The sequence below is a fragment of the Lepisma saccharinum genome, chromosome 27 (genome assembly GCF_977018435.1).
Source record: "Lepisma saccharinum chromosome 27, izLepSacc3.1, whole genome shotgun sequence".
NCBI classification, from domain to species: Eukaryota; Metazoa; Arthropoda; class Insecta; order Zygentoma; family Lepismatidae; genus Lepisma; species Lepisma saccharinum.
This window is the reverse complement of record NC_139255.1, coordinates 36,949,835-36,967,756: the sequence shown is the minus strand read 5'-3', so window position 1 is coordinate 36,967,756 and position 17,922 is coordinate 36,949,835. Positions and strand designations below refer to the sequence as shown.

Genomic DNA, 17,922 nt, shown 5'->3' with positions numbered 1-17,922 from the left:
CTTTTCGTATATTTATTTATACACCGCGTTAGGGGCACGCCAGACAGATTTTTTTGTTTACATTAAAAAAAAAATTAAGGTAAAATAGTAGCACATACCATCATCATAATCAGACCGCATCAAGTATTACCTGTCAATAAATATACAGAACTAGAGAAGCCGAAGCAGCCGAAGCAACCCTTAAGAAACTGCCATTGGTAGTAATCTGTGGTGTGTATATATGCAAGGAATTTATTACTTATATCCTTAGAGCGAAAGGAGAATTTTTAGATTACATGCCCAGTTCGATGTAGATGGCATTAATTACATTGTACTTTACTATTTTCGTAAATTATTACTAGAATGAAGATAAAGTATACGAACTAAAGTAGATGGCCTTGATTGGTGTCGGAATCACGTTTCTTGCAGCTGACAGACATTCAGTGTTTCCACCCTGAAGTAATTATCTAATGAAGCAATAAACATTTGTTTGTCCACCCTCTGCAATGATAACGAAATCGAACTGATTGGACGAAATAGAGAGTACGATTTAAATCAAATCGAATAAATTTGTTGACTTGCATTATTTGCAAATATGCTGTAGAATACTGTGTGGCCTTCCTTCTTGACCTTGCATTGACAGCAGTTTACCAAGTACTCTTGGAAACACTGTTAGGTGGATGCTGAACAACCTTGATCCGTGTTCACCGTACTCCCATTCCATAAGAACGGAAAAGCAATCTGTGGGGAAAACTTGAAACTGAAGCCTATATTTTGTTGGGCATCGAGTGAGTAATAGTTATTTGTAGTCTTGCAGCTATATATTTTTTCGTAGTAAGAAGTGTTTCCTTGAATTTAAGTCGACTTTATGCACAGAAAGGATAATCGGGACTGGATGTACATTTTGAAGTGGGATCCGAACTACTATAAGCCTCCACCGGGTATCTAGCCTGGGACCCCTTGATTACAAGGCGACGACATCAGTATTAAGAAACTAGCATACAGCAAATTAGTACAAGGGATAAAATAGTAGCTGTTGTGAATAATAGATTCTCTGAGAATAATATGTCTTCATATGTTTATGCATGCGTATGTGATTTTCATAACTAACTTATCTTAACCTCATAAAAAAAGTTTTACTATTGTAAATCTAGAAAAGACTAAAGTTCCAATTGAATTGATCTTGGTACACATGTATTTTATACATTGTTCGGATTATGTTTGTCTGTTGACACATACTGCAGAGTCTTAGTGATTGCTTACTGCGTATTTTCTGGAGAACGGTTTTATCACTTCCCGTATACTCCTACAGGATGAAGAAATGTCTTCATTATTAGGTTAGGTAGGTCAGGGTTATGGCTGTTAGCATTAAAATAACATTCCTAAATGCTACCAAGACCTGATCACATAACATCAAGCATGAAACTCCATTGAAGCCACTTGAGAGACACATCCCCAAAGTAGGGTGACCATATTTTTTGAAACGAAAAGTAGGACATCCATGGATGCGTACATTGCAGTAATTAAAAGAGCATAGGATGAAGTGGACTCTCCCACAGTTCTCTTAAATCTGTTTTCTTCTTGATTTGTGTTATTTAATGTTGCCTTCCCCTTACTTTTGGCTAATTGTGTCAATGAATGTGAGTGATGACATGATTAAATTCATGAATGGACACTCACAAAGAACATCCATGCCCAGGCTGGGATTTGACCCCAGGACCACTGCCACGGAGGTCTTCCCTTTTGGTAACAGTATGGTATAGGGAAAACACATTTCACTCGTTCATTTCGTCATTTTTTACATTGTACTTACCTATTATGCATTGCGAAACATTGTTTAAGGTGGGATTTCGCTTTTTTCACGAAAATAGCTTCCATTTTCCACATATCAAGTAATTATTGTAGGTTCCTCCCACATACAATATGGCGGAGAAATCTTGACTAGCGTTGTCGATGATAAGTGGGTTTGCAGAGTTGCAACCTTGTTCACCGAAAAATACCTACTTTTGTATTACTCATTTTGTATTTTTTTCCGGGTCCGAAAACCCCACAAACCAATCATAAATACACAAACCATTCATAAATAGCCCCACGAACCATGCACGCAAGGTTAGGTTAGGTTCTGTGAGGTTAGGCAAACATAGTTAAAATTGTCATGTTCTGGCAAAACAATGGCGAGTTTGGAAACTGACCGGGGGTTACGTCATTGGGTAACACTTTACTATACCAGAGACGGATTTCTTCAAATTTACAGGAGAAAGTACTTACGCAAATCATTTTCTGTAGTGTTGTTGATGTTCGGGAATGTAGTTTTGATCCATTTTAATGCGAATGCATGTGGTTTTGTATGAAAATCTATTTCCGATGCGCTATTGCTGCTGATTGCTGCTGCCGCTATTTGCTTTCTGCACTAGAGCACAATACGCTCCGTATTGTCTGTATTTGCTAAATTGAGCGAAAGGAGTGCTAATGGAACCTAACCTAACAGGCCTAACCTAACCTAGTAGGCATACCTCGTCCACGTGATGGTTTGTGGGGCTATCGTGAATTTTTGGGCTAATGTCAATGGTTTTTGGGGCTACCCGTGGATAGTTTGTGGGAAATAAGGAACAACAGTAAGTACTCGTTAATGTAAGAAATATGCATTATTTTCGTTAGAAATTCATTATTTCACCTAAATAAATGTTCCGCAATGCAGAATAGTATATTAGCAATGTAAAAAATTGCAAAATAAATCATTGATAGGTGTCTCTGGTATAGTAAAGTAGTACCAGTCATTGAACACAAGAAACATTTGGTTTACGTAGACTGAAAAGCTCCAACAATACGAAATAATTAATTATGCATCCTGCCCTCCAAAACGAAGCCATGTGCTATCCACATTTACTATTCCACCCCCTTCCTAAAAAAAAATCCTGCGTTCGCCAGTGTATTGAACATGTTTGCAACTGAGATACAAAACAACTTTTTTTCTTTTTTGAATCATAGTTGCTCTCATATTTTATTTTCAAGAATTCGGTTTTATTTTCAAGGCATCACTCTGAAAGATGCGTGTGATTGGAATGCTGTGCTTTTCTCCATGCTGCATGGAAATAATAATTCAAATTATTATTATTAGTGGTAGTAGTTGTAGTAGTAGTAATAGTAAGACTATTGTCCAAGATCTTTGACTGTGATAAATTGGCCATTTAAATTTTGTTACACAGCATTTTTCACAATATTTCAAAAGCTCAAGGGGGGGGGTTAAACCCCGTAACCCCCTTCTTGCGTACGCCTATCTGACCAGCCTCTATGTCAGAGTAGTTAGAAGGGGTCTGGAAGTCGAATCCCAGCGTGTCTTCTCTTCATCAATTTAATCAAATCCTCATTTTCGCGATTAGCTAAAAGTGGCAGAAAATCAAAGTAAAATAAACTAAATCAATGTTTGTCTATCTGGAAAGGCAGATACATATCCAACTTCCTTTATGCTATTGAAGTCTTACTTTATTCAGGTATCATCATGTTCCATCACTTTCACATACCTTTGCCAAATATCCCATCAGATAAATTGTGGTCAGACATACCACCATGGACCACAAAGTGAACAATTGTAGGAATGGATGTAGTCAAGCAACAAACAAAATTCTGAGGTTACAGTTACCTTTCTGTGTGGGATCTTCTGAGACACTTCTGTTGTTAATACATGTAGTCTAATAGTCTAAGACATAATTATAGGTACGTACTCTCTAATTATTATTTCCAGGAAGTCAAGGAAAATGATAATATTCTGGAGTTTTTCAATATAAACAAATGTACATGCTCTTGACACATGATATATAGTTGTGAGAATTACTGAGAAAAGTGGGAGTATAATCAAGAGCAGATGCTTGTTTTGCATTTTTGATTTCATGTAAATTATAAGCTATGCCTGGATTAAAGTTATGATTATAAGCATACAAGTCCAGATTTGGTAAATCTGTGATATCGCCCAGACGGATTTCTTCAAATTTACAGGAGAAAGTACTTACTGAAATGAGTTTCTTTAGCATTCTGGACATTCTTGGAGGTATTTTCTTTCACGGAAAGTAAAAACTTCATAGTTTAATGCTGCCGAACAAGAATTAATCACTTTTTACGTAAGAAATTGGCATTGCCTGCCACATTATGTCCTTGTTTCCATTGTGTGTGTACAGATGGCAAGAACGTTGAAAGTCACGCGATCTCTGCAGTGTTTCCAAACGTGCCTTCTTTTAACGAAAACCTAACCTAACAGGCCTAACATAACCTTGTGTGAATGGTTTGTGGGGCTAGCCGTGGATGGTTTTTGGGGCTAACGTCAATGGTTTGTTGGGCTACCCGTAGATGGATTTTGGGGCTAACGTCAATGGTTTGTTGGTTTACCCATGGATGGATTTTGGGGCTAACGTCAATGGTTTGTTGGGCTACCCGTGGATGGTTTTTGGGTCTAACGTGCATGGTTTGTGGAAGTAAACATGAAAAAAAAATTGAAATGGTACGTAATTTTCCATCATGAAGGTTTGAAATACTGCTTGCGCACTGAAAATCGACAAAACACAAGCTGGCGCGTCATGACGTACGATGATCCATTACGAGTACACGCCATATTGTCTATTACAGAGGCGGAACAAGTAAGACAAATAATCAATTGTAATATGAAAAGTGGACAGTATTTTATTTAAAAAGGCATAACTTCACCTTAAAGAATGTTCCGCAAGGCAAAATAGGTAAGTACCAGTGGTAAAATTAAGGAAATAAATGAGTGAAAGGTGTCCGGGTGTTATCGCATATTTACCCCAGATTTTTTTTAGTCATGAGAAAATTCAATCTGACAGTTAAAAAACAAAACAAAAAAAACCTTATTATTATGCATGCACACGTTGCCTGGTCATGGACATTTCTTAATTGTAATGATCCCATTGAAGGTCTTGTCAAAGGGATTGTTACAACCTAAAAGAGTCCATGACTGTATATGGCATAAATTCATTACGTGCCTACATGCACACTTGTGTGAGGAAAACCCAATGCTCTGTTTTCCGTGTAAAATACTTTTTGCCTCATGTGCATTTGTCTTGGTCCTATATGTGTATGAGTACACTCTGCTGGTAATATTTTGGTTCGTGTATTATTTCCTCACATGTAGTCTTCTCCTGTACTTGTACACTTGCCTCAATTAGTACTCCGGCAGTTTGTTTCTTTATACACATATTTGCAGAAGATACAATTGAAAATACGGTAACAGTTGCATACGTAGGAGACATATTTCTTCAATTTTACACAAGAAACTACTTACGGAAATGAGTTTCTCCAAGGTTTACAACGTTCATCGAGATATTTTCTTTCATCGTGGAATATATTTGACCGGGAAATGATGTATTTTTCAAGAGAAATATCTCACCGATGCAAAATTGCCATTGCTTTCATTTGCTTGCCTTACAACAACTGGATGCTGCGTACGTTTGATGACGTAAGCCCCTGTCAATGTTTCAACCCCCCCTTTTTTTTACTATGTTTGCCTAACGTAACCAAACCTAACCTTATCGGAAATGGTTCGTGGGGCTATCGGTCAGCTACCGTGTATAATGGTTCGTGGAGCTACCCGTGAATGGTTCGTGGGGCTATCCATGTATGGTTCATGGGGCTATCCGTCAGCTACCTGTGCATAATGTATAATTTCCACCGGTGATGAACAAGATAGTAGGTATTTATCGGTGCATAAGCTTGAAACACTGCATACCCACGTGAGTCAAGATGTGCCCGCCAAATTGTGTGTTACGGAAACGAAGAAAGAAAGAAAAAAAAATATAATTAAAAATGTGAAAAAATGCATTTGTTTTCATGTAAAAAAGCATAATGGCACCTTGAACTATGTTCCGCAATACAAAATTGGTAAGTACGAACCATGCGAAACACAAAATATCCAATTTTAATGTGTCTCCGATCTATGAAACTGTTACCGAAAATACAAGTGCATCAATATATGCTGTATAAAACACAACTTACTACTAATTTCGTTGACCCTGTACACAGCATTAAAAACACACACACATACTGAACAGCTGTAATGCCAGAACTTCCACAGCCTACCTTTGAAACCATCTGTGACTTACAAACACAAAAGTTTTAGAAATAATGAAAAACTCAATTGCTATTTTACGAATTGTTGCCACATCCTTGCTTGTGAAAATCTCCCATCATATAATAGGTAGAAGAAATGTGATAATAGAGGAGACAATAAGTCATGCAGGAATGTTGTACCACAAAAATCATTAAGCAAGATTAATAAATATTAAAATATAAATGCATGGCTTTATGTAATTACAGTTATAATTCCACATATTGAACTTTCTTCTAACCAGAATGTTTTTATTTTTCTCTAAATAAGATAATATGTATGTAAATGTGGCAATGTTCATTTTACAAATACGGTATACTTTCAGAGATGTTAACCCTACAAGTTCAAAGGCTGAGCTGCAATGGAATGTGTGCATTAGGGAGCTGCAGCTCTATGAGATGGTCACATGACAAACTAAAACGAAAACTAGGAGGTATGTATGATCTGTTAGGTTATAATGAACTTGGTGTAAGTCTTTATGCAGTGCGTTATGTGTGTACTATGCACATGTGGTAAGTAGGAGAATTACAGTTCCGTGCGAATTAATCGGAACAAGATATTTTTATGCATGATAAGAGTCAAACTTGACTATGGTTTCATGATGATGAATCTATGACAAATCGTGTAATACAAATTATATAACAGAAAGAAGAACATATTAGCTATTAAGAAATATTACGAATATGTAATTTATTGTTTCTGAATAGTGTAATTGATGAATTAGGATATAAGTAGAAAAAAATACATAACTTGTGTAGTTATTGTCGTATTTCAATTAATTCGCACGGGACTGTAGACCTCATTTCTGAGTGGCCTACTTTATTTGAAATATTTTCTCAACGTTCATACATTTATTAGTGGGCGAATTCACACACACGTACAGTCCCATGCAAATTAATTGAAATATGACAATAACTAAACACTTTATGTATTTTTGTGTACTTATACCCTAATTCAATTACACTATTCAGAACGAATAAATTACATATTCGTAATATTTCATAATAGCTAATATGTTCTTCTTTTCTGTTATATAATTTGTATTACATGATTTGTCATAGATTCATCATCATGAAACTATAGTCAAGTTTGAGACTCTATCATGAATAAAAATAGCTTGTTCCAATTAATTGTTTTAGTAATGAAACATTTTTTACTCAACTTGTACCATCTCATGTCTAGGATTTGTTGCCCTTCAAATTTAAAATCTGTATCCTTCCCTCTTACAAGATAAATAAGATTAGCCAACTTGATGGTCAAACATGTTGGATAGTTGATTAGGTGACCAACTTTCGATGATGAATTTAGGGGAGATTTCCAACTTTTGGCATTGAATTTATGGGAGATTTCCAACTTTTTCCATTGAATGTATGGGAGATTTCCAAATTTTGGCATTGAATTTATAGATTTCCAACTTTTGCCATTGAATGTATGGGAGATTTCCAAAATTTGGCATTGAATTTATGGCAGATTTCCAACTTTTGGCATTGAATTTATGGGAGATTTAGTGACAACAAATTTTAGCTCAGTCCAGCAGATGTTATTGAGATGGATAATGTTAAACAAAATAATTAATTTACATGTTTTATAAAACAAAATAAATACTTACAAATTTGCATATTTCTTAGTCCTGACCTGTATGTATTTGTCTACTGCAGAACCAAGTATTTTTCTTATCTTGTGCAAATTTCAAAAACTCTTTAAAACTACAAGGTAACCAAAAAAGTTCTTGCCGTTTTTGACGTCCCATTAATCATGCGCTCACAGAGAGGAAACGAAATGTCGCACATGCCTGCCAAGTGATCGGGAGTTAGTCTGACCATCGACTGTCAGTAATACAGGCACGTTGCGCACATACAGCAGTCATAGCTCATCCAGTGTCGAAGAGAAATGGAGGTATCGAAGCAGCTTGTTCGCGTGCGTTTGTTGTATGACTTTAAAGTGGGCCTGTCAGCTGCTGCATCAAGTCGCCGCATTTGCCAGGCATTTGGGGAGAATGCCGTGAACAAATGCACCGCCAGGCATTCGTTCCAGAAATTCCGTTCGGGAGATGTGAGCCTTTTGGATGAACCTTGCAGTGGACGACCACATGTGTTGGATGATGAAACTCTGAAAGCAGCCATCGAGGAGGACAGTGGTCTAACGTGTGATGAACTTGCAGAAAGGTTCCATGTTTCCGCTGAAACAGTCAGACTGCACCTGCATGGGATAGGGGAGTCATACAAGTTAAGCAAGTGGGTACCTCACACATTGTCGGCAGCCAACAAGGAACAAAAAGTGACAGCCTGTTTGTCCTTGCTCACTCTGAACACACTCATATGTGATCGCTTGCTCACTGGTGATGAAAAGTGGGTCCTCTATGACACTCCCAAGCGTACCAAACATTGGTTGTCGCCACATGATCCTGTTCCTCATACCTCAAGACCACCTCTGCACCCACGAAAGGTTATGCTCTCTGTATGGTGGAATTGTCGGCAAGTGGTGCATTACGAGCTCCTTCCACCTGGTCAGACCATCACTGCTGACCTCTACTCTCAGCAGTTGCAAAGGGTGACCCGTGCATTGCGGCAGAAGGAGCCGGCATTGGTGAATCTCAAGGGTGTGCTGTTCCTGCACGACAATGCCAAGCCACATGTGGCAAAGAGGACCTGGGAGACCCTTCAGCAACGTGGCTGGGAGACACTGTGCCATCCACCATATTCACCGGACCTTGCACCAACAGATTACCACCTGTTTCATTCCCTCAACACCCACCTCCGTGGGAGATCCTTCACAAATGAGGGAGACCTGCGGAACACACTCACGAACCAAGCCCGCCGAGTTTTATCACCAGGGTATTGTGCAGCTGCAGGAACGTTGGCAAAAGGTGTTGGATGCTGAAGGAGATTACTTCGAAACCTAAAGGTACGTACCGTCCACTGTATTGCTCTTTGTTTATCACTGCTCTAGAACGGCAAGAACTTTTTTGGTTACCTTGTATAATCATAATTAATTGCTTTGTATGGCTCGCCAAACTCGCATTATATTCGAATGAATTTAAATTTTGGATGAGCAATATCTCGTTAGGCCATGGGTGCATGAAATTGGTGAAACGCATTACTGGAGTTCTAAGCAACCAGTTTCCAGCATGGGTTGGCTAAGGTGGACCTCTCACCTGGCCTCCCAGGGGTCCAAAAGTCCAATTCAGACATAACAACATGTCACAATTAGCTGAGGTACTTTCTAAAGGAAAATAATAGCAGAATTCGTATGAACTCTGTCGAGGATTTGCAAGGATAAAATGACAATTGTGAGCAGCACTGACTCTTGTCCTATGTCACTCTTTAATGTATCTTGTTCAGTAGTTTCTGCATTTCAATATCTGATGATGACTTCTGGCCCACCCTGTACATTAAGAGTAATACGTATTTTGAAAGTATTAGGTGTTCAATAAGACTGAACAGGGTGGATGTGTCAACATTTGGTGCAACAATAAATTTTACTCAATATTCTTGTTGTCAGTGTGTATTACTCTGTTTATTCTTTGTGTCCTTTCCTTGTTCATTGTAAAACCTATCAAAAAATGTTAATTTGTGGGTTGTTGATTGCAAACTCCTTTTCATTTCAGATTCTGATAATAATGAAGAAAGTTGTACCATTTCCAGGAAGTCCCAACTACACGTAACAGCCACAGCAACTTTACCACAAGTGGGAACCATCCCTCTGCCGGCGAATGTGGAGGAATTGAATGCAGGACAGAAAGTTCTGTTTTCCCGTCAACGTATTAGGGATCTTGCAGCACCAATGGTGCTTTCTCAACAATCAGGGGTGTTCGGAAGTCGGTTCATGAGCGATCAAGTGAACCATTGCACAGCACAGCCTACGCAGTCTTTGCCGCCATGCTTAGACACCCACGTCGATAGCTACGATTGCTTTGGGATGGTCAGCCTTCATTCCGTAATGCAAACAAATGTTCCCAATCCATTCAAAGTAAGGGGTAAAGCACCTTCGCACCTCAATATGCCTGGTGGAGGATGGGGCCAAGGTCACAAGTACCTGGCGGAAGATTTGCAAAAGACGCACCCCAGGTCAATGGAAAAAGCGGTGGAAGGAGATGAAGATGAAGGTATGAGAAATAATACAAGATTGAGGCATAGAATTTCTAATCATTTGCTTACTAACTCAGCTCCCCTCAAGTTCTCCCCAATTCAGAGTGTATCGTACTCCACGCTTACTGCTTTGGGACATTTTTCGTCACACTTGAACAACTTTGCATCTGCATACAGTACCTCAATGCACGGTGACAACAATCCCTTAACCCGCAAGGAGAAACTGAAAAAAGCTGTGAAGGATTATGGAGCGACTGTTGTAATATTTCATGTTGGTATTTCATTGATATCATTGGGTGGTTGCTACATGGCTGTATCCAGGTATGTTCCCAATTTTATGATCTTTACCTTCCCTACTCATAATTTTCCACTTCTTCAAGACAGTGAAATGGTATTTCTTCTCTTAAGGAGAATGCTATATTCACATTCTGAAAATTGCTTGAATTAAACAAGTTATAGAAACTGATAATTCCTAAAGTCCTCCCGTAAAAGTTCATTATCATAAATAGCATTTCTAAAGTTGCTTTCCATGCAATCTGGAAGGTTGGTTTGTTCCGTTAAAAATTGTCTGCTAATTTCAGACCATGTATGTACATTTCTGCTTCAAACTGCACTGATTTGGAAGATACAATATAATTTGAACAGAAAGATGTACAAGGCAACATGCACAAGGTGAGAGTGTCTGAAAAGAAGTATGAAAGAACATTGGATTGTATCGTATAGCACCCATATATTTTATTAAAATAGAAAGACAATTGCTCTTGATACTTGGCTATCGGAATACCAGTCAGGAAACAGACACTGGAATCTAAGGATTGCTGAGTAAAGAAGGTACAACAGTCTTGATGAAATAAACAATTCAAGGAAGTAAACAGATATATCGACCCGGAATTTACGGCAGCAATCCTTGGAGGATAAATAGTGTTGTCTGGGTGATTCATTCAGTAAATCCAACATATGCTGGGAACTTCAGCACCTAGTTGAAACAGGTAATTTTCCAATCACCGTGCCGAGACAATCTTAGGGAGACTAAAATCCAATTTATGTGTTCATTTGGTATGCCAAGCTATTCACTCTTTGCCTCTCGCAAGAGATAGGTTAAGAACGCCAAGTGAGTATGAATGATGAAATGAGCTATCACCACCCGAGGGACATCTAAGGTTGCTGGTTCGATCGCATAAACCAACCCTTGAAAAGTGCAAAGATAAGTTTGATCATAACCACAAACAATGCAAAGCAATCCAGCTTTAGCGGATGGACAGGAAAAGGTCTTCACATCTGCTGTAAAACAGTTGTGGATGAACGATAAAAGGTTTTTCCCAGCATCACATGGCAGCATTAACATGCCATTTCTTGAAAAACGACAAGATATTTCAGTGCTCTCATTTTTGTTCATTTGTATACATGCGAAGGTATGACATACTCAAATTTCAAAACAATATAGCAGTTTAAAAAAGTCCTTTGTTTTCCTTGGTATTATGGGATAGATCTTATAAAATGGGCTTATAACTTCTCAACCATTCTGTTATATTTCACTTTTACATGTAAAATTGAGAACAAAAAACACTTTAACAAGGCTCCATTTGCTAAAAGGTTAATGTGAACTTTAGTGGCAACACCAATTACATTTCAAATTTAGAAAGCAAGATGTAATTTGTAGTGGCCAACTTCTCAACTGGTAACTGCAAAACTAGAATAAGCTATGGGTTCACTTGTGTTCCCCCAATGTTGCTTATTTGTGTGCAATGTTGCTCACCAGACATAACCAACAAGTTAGACATACTTAAATGCCAACCCTACCATAGTCACATAGTTTGCTTTGAAGCACGATGAGAAAAACATGCAAAGATAGAATAATGCTTGACAACTATACTACATGATAGGCAATATTACTCAGAGTTTACTTTAGGACCGAGATTTCACACACCCATGAAGATGATCAGAAATAATGGCACTTCACCCGTAATGGGCATGGTGCCAGATTGTAACACAAAGGACATCGTGTGGGCCTTCGTTCCACCAAATTGAATTTACCATTTCTAAGAGTTATCGAAATATTAGCCACATTTTTCACAAATTATCATGTATTTTGGGCATTCTTTATGGAATTATGATAAACGTTTATCCACTATAAAAAAGGTAAAGTGCTTCCCTGTGCTTAGCACCACACCATGAAGGCGTATAGAGGGTGTGGGGGTAACGCCCCACACTTTCTTGATCCGGTCATGAGTGCCCTGACCGCCTTTACCTCCCAGGGTTTCCCCCAGGTACCCATGTTATTGGGCACCGGGGCCGCTTCCAACGTTAGAAAAGTTCCCGGATTTGAACCGGCCGGGGATCAAACCTGGGACCTTGAGCATGGTAGTCAGACACGTTACCGACTGAGCCACCACGGCCACACACCACTCGTAACTCCAGGGTATGGAGATCCAAATTGGCAACACATCGCTCCTTGCTCCAGCTGGTCAGTTGGGAGCACCAGTTCTCACCCAGGGATCGGGATTAAGACTATCCACCCTTCCTCCAGGAAGGAAACCACCGAATTGTGACACGTGACAGTAAATAAAATTCCAAATACTTTATAATTAAAATGTCCAAAATCTTTAATCACGAATCGCGCGCGTACATACTGATTCGCACAAGTTAAAAGTTATAATTTGTTGGGTTATGCACGCTTGTAGGCAGTGCATAACCCAACATAACAACTTATTTAAAACGAGAGTCCGCGCACCACCTTCACAGTTAATAGGAAGACCTCAACTATTGCCATGTTAATTACACAATTTACCTAACGCTAGAAAAATCGGCGACATATTCGTAAACGGCTCAATAAATATGACTGTAAGATACAAAAAATGCCTTCATTAGTCAATTATCAAAGAACATACATCCAGTTACCCAAATATAAAAAAGTAAAAGTGTTCCCCTGTGCATAGCACCACGCCATGAAGGCGTATAGGGGGTGTGGGGGTAACGCCCCACACTTTCTTGATCCGGTCGTGAGTGGGGGTGATGTGATCAGCATCACGCCCCTGACCGCCTTTACCCCCCAGGGTTTCCCCCAGGTACCCATGTTATTCGACACTGGGTGGGCGCCAAATCTTTAATCACGAATCGCACGCGTACATACTGATTCGCACAAGTTAAAAGTTATAATTTGTTGGGTTATGCACGCTTGTAGGCAGTGCATAACCCAACATAACAACTTATTTAAAACGAGAGTCCGCGCACCACCTTCACAGTTAATAGGAAGACCTCAACTATTGCCATGTTAATTACACAATTTACCTAACGCTAGAAAAATTGGCGACATATTCGTAAACGGCTCAATAAATATGACTGTAAGATACAAAAAATGCCTTCATTAGTCAATTATCAAAGAACATACATCCAGTTACCCAAATATAAAAAAGTAAAAGTGTTCCCCTGTGCATAGCACCACGCCATGAAGGCGTATAGGGGGTGTGGGGGTAACGCCCCACACTTTCTAGATCCGGTCGTGAGTGGGGGTGATGTGATCAGCATCACGCCCCTGACCGCCTTTACCCCCCAGGGTTTCCCCCAGGTACCCATGTTATTCAACACTGGGTGGGCGCCGGGGCCGCTTTTACCGTTAGAAAAGTTCCCGGATTTGAACCGGCCGGGGATCGAACCCGGGACCTTGAGCATGGTAGTCAGACGTGTTACCGACTGAGCCACCGCGGCCTCAGTCGGTAACGCGTCTGACTACCATGCTCAAGGTCCCGGTCGCACGCAAAAAAAATTCTGCACAATGTCAAAATGAGGGGAAAAGCTCTATGATCAGAACGATAGTCCGTGGAAATAAGTTTTATTATCACTTTTATAAGAATCCAAATGTAATAATTCACTTCTGCTTCCAACTTCTTCAAGTGTGGCAAGGGCATTTCCACTAAAAGACGGATCATCAACTCCGATTCTTGCATCAGGTTCCTTACTGAAAGACTTATGTAAAGGGCGTCGCGTGGTCCAAGAGACCCACGAGTGCCTATTGTTCCGAAACTAAAGCACACCGAGTGAAGGGGGGGGGGGATTATGTGATATTCCAAAATATGAAGCTACTGAAAAGAAAAGGGAAGTGTGTATTATTGCTTCCGAGAACGAAAGCGTTGTTCTACGCTGATTGTCGTAGGGGCCACGTCCGTTACAGGTTAAGGTCAGCTGCCAGATATATGCAAAGTGTTCTATTGGTTACTCCTTTCAGCCACATGCTGATATTCCCTTTCCTTTTACTATGCAAGAGCTTGTGCAATGTAATAACTAATAAGTATACCTCGGATTTTAGGTTTTCAACCTATTTTTTTCCTTTGTAGGTAAACAGGAAATAACAAGTTATGTCACACAACTGGTGAAGTTATATAATGCCTAAAATAACCAATTTTGCTTAAGCACCTAAATCAAACCGGTTTTTATGTTTTTTAAGGTTTTACAGGATTTTTATATCACACAGGGGTATTTACTCTGTCTGGTGATGAAAAAATTCAATGACACTTGTTTCAAACATACTTTGTTGATTTCTCCAAGTCCATGATCTTTTTTAAAAGCTCTACACATAGTAAAATGTCTGGCGCCACTATTACCTTCAGAGTTCAAAGTGCAAACTTCTGATCCGGTGTGATCTTGCTTACTTTTGCTTCAGTTAGATGTTTTGTGGCATTCACGTCTTGCAAATTAGCATTTTTGGTTTTCAAATTTGCACCACTCACTGTGTTTCTGTTAAAAGATCATTTTCAGCATATGAGATGATCCTCACCGACAAAGGTGGAGTTTGACTGTTGATAACATGAAAAAGATTGTTATATATTCTGAGTGGCTACTGTAGGACCATGATAAAATTCAAGTATAATTACCAGTTTGCAAAGTGAACTTTCAAAAAATTCAAGGATACAAGCATTTTTTTTTTTTTTTTTTTTGAACCTTACATATTTCCACATCTCACCACCCACACACACAAATATATTAAGAATATAAAGGGTCTGTGTGATTCCAACATATCCAAAATTCTAATTCAATTCAATTAGACGGTTTATATATTTAAAATATTTAATTTAAGTTTGCAGAATTTATATTTGCCATTTCACATACTCAAAACTCTAAATACCATGCACAAACACAAGTCACAAAGTTACAGGATATCTACAAAAATGTGTTAATTGTATTAGAATTTCATTCATATTTACCTAATCAACTTCAATGTATCTTATCTTGCAATAATCTTCCATTTGTCAGATAAACAAAGTAAACAGATTGAGAGAATTCTGTTTTATTTTCTATGCAGCTTTCTTTTCCTTCCTCGATAAAAAAAAGCTGTACTGGAGAACCTTACCTCAGGGCATTTCTAAATATGTATAAATTCAAGCCACCCTCGTATTGTGCAGCAAATTATACATACGTATTTCATTTTTCATATCAACAAGTAACTTTGCTAACAGCACAAGTATAGTATTACAATAATTTGTGGATAATTTTGAAAATTAATACAAATGGAAATTTGGTTAGAAAATTAATATTTGTTTCTTATACATACTTATGATAATTTCTTACGGTTCTTCTGAGATTTTATTTTTAACGATTGTAGGTAATCCGTATTTTCCAGGAATTTTGAACCACTTTAAGATTTCTGGAACCTACTTCTGTATTTTTTGAGCCTATCTAAGATTTATAAAACCAATTTTACGAACCTACAAATCAGAGATCTAGTAATAAGTTAATGGTAAAACTTTTAGCAAACATCTTTTCCTTCTCTTGCAGTGGAGTAGACATACCTGCTATTCTGAGCTCCATTGGACTAACAGGAAGTATTGAAACCAAGCAGATGGCAGTTGGAGCAAGTACCTTTATGGTGGCATATGCAATTCACAAGGTATTTGCACCAGTTAGAATAGCAATCACTCTTATGGCCACCCCAGTCATTGTGCATTATTTACGTAGGATTGGGATACTGAAAGTGCCAAAAGCAGCTCTAAAGAGCACTGAAAACTAGTGTGTAATGCATGTACTAGTTCCATAATCAGCTTTGGTTGGTCAACCACAAAACATTAATTTTTTTAAGGAATGATTTTGAAGTTTCCAAAACCTGCAATTACATCATTCTAAAAACCAATATTAAGACATAATCAACTGAACTTGCAAGTTAATTGTCTTTTACCATTTTCATTTGTAAATATACTCACTCTTGGTCTTGTCATTTGTAGCTTGAAATTTAATAGCAGAAGATTGTTGAACTCGTACATGCTGAATTTTCGCCAACTTTTGGAACTGAATTAATTATACTTGTATTAGTGGTTCTTAGGGGTTACAATATTTACAGATAACCCAGCTAAGATCATTTATCATAAATATAAAAACCTATGTACGTAGTACCATCGATTTGTAATATGATTTAATCTTTGTAAATGCTGCTCAAAAGCGAATATAATATTTTTATATGGTTATTTTGTCCTCTCGAGGCAATTCAGTGATAACAGAATATATTTCCAGTATTATATTCCATCATGTGGCATGGGAACAACAAAGGCAGTATTTGCTTAGGTACATGCAAGTTCTTATTTGTGTATTTTGAATCATGTAAGACAATAACTGAACAATCAATCAACCTATGTAAATAGTGCCTTTTTTATGTTACGTTAACAGTGTGTTGCCTAATTCTGAATAAATTTAGGATTAACGCATCTCACTGGAAAAATATAATCATGTTGTTATGGACTGTATATAGTTGACTTACTATCAAACCAAACAAAAATCTAAATACATAGGATCTGCAACAGCCACTTGCAAATAAATATCGCATCATCTTCTCTGTTGTAATATTGTTAGCAACAAGACAATTTCAAGAGATCTGTAAATAATAATGTATCAGCTACCACTTTACTCCAATTTGTATTTTTTTCATTGGTGATCGATTATAGCTTCAACTTGGCATTAATTTTATTAACATTTACCTCATATTTAATACCATGTAACATTAACGTTCCAATTTGCACATGACATTGTAATCTTTTGCTATGATTTTTAAACTGGCATGTATTTTATACTTTGATATACCAGTGATATTGTATGGTTGTTGACAATGCTTTGTTATGTATTATAATAAATCAGAATATATTGCTTTACAAGATACTAACAGGAAGGTTTTCATTTCTACTTTCCATGTCATACAGTGTAGAATATTCCTGTGGCAGTTGTGCACCTTACTAAAATTTTATTCAAGTATCTAATTTTTAGTTCCCACTGCCATGGCCATTTGTGTCAACTAGTTGTAATGATAGTCAAACCAGGGGTTTATCCAGGATTTTTTCCTTGGGGGGTGCTGGAAAATTTTGGGGGGGTGTAAGTTTGGGGAAATTAAGTGCATATTTTGGACCATTTTAAAAATGTTCGCCCTCATTCAATTTCTTCAAGGATGTTTCTAGAGATTAACCCCCCCCCCCTTTTCCCTTCACGTAACATTTCAGAAGAAAAAAGATGTCAAATACAGGAAAAGATGTAAAATAGATTAATGTTAACATTTCAGTTTATCGTTTCGAGTATTGCTTTCCTTCCGATAATGTTTAGTATTTCATTTAATCAATCGTTGGACAAAATAGAAGGGATGACATTAAAAACACAAAATTTTAAAATGTTATTACCAGGAATCATTTCATGCAATTCTTAAGCTAGTTATAAAGAAATTAGGAACACTTGCGCAATATTTTAACTGTATTTGTATCGTTCTTGCAGTAGGTG

At 37.9% G+C, this 17,922-nt stretch overlaps 1 protein-coding gene across 2 annotated transcripts; it reads left to right on the top strand.

Annotated features, from left to right (window-relative positions):
• Positions 1-256: 256 nt before the first annotated feature.
• Positions 257-17,316, top strand: LOC145980406 (uncharacterized). Of its 2 annotated transcripts, none has more exons than XM_083113481.1 (4): positions 257-767; positions 6,417-6,524; positions 9,699-10,500; positions 15,949-17,316. In XM_083113481.1, the coding sequence occupies exons 2-4, from the start codon at positions 6,419-6,421 to the stop codon at positions 16,178-16,180; spliced, it is 1,140 nt and encodes a 379-aa protein (XP_082969607.1). In that variant the 5' UTR covers positions 257-767; positions 6,417-6,418; the 3' UTR covers positions 16,181-17,316. The 2 variants fall into 2 exon arrangements, with proteins under 2 accessions (XP_082969607.1, XP_082969608.1); XM_083113482.1 differs by having other exon boundaries at positions 272-767; positions 9,699-10,196; positions 15,949-16,092.
• The last annotated feature ends 606 nt before the right edge of the window (positions 17,317-17,922 follow it).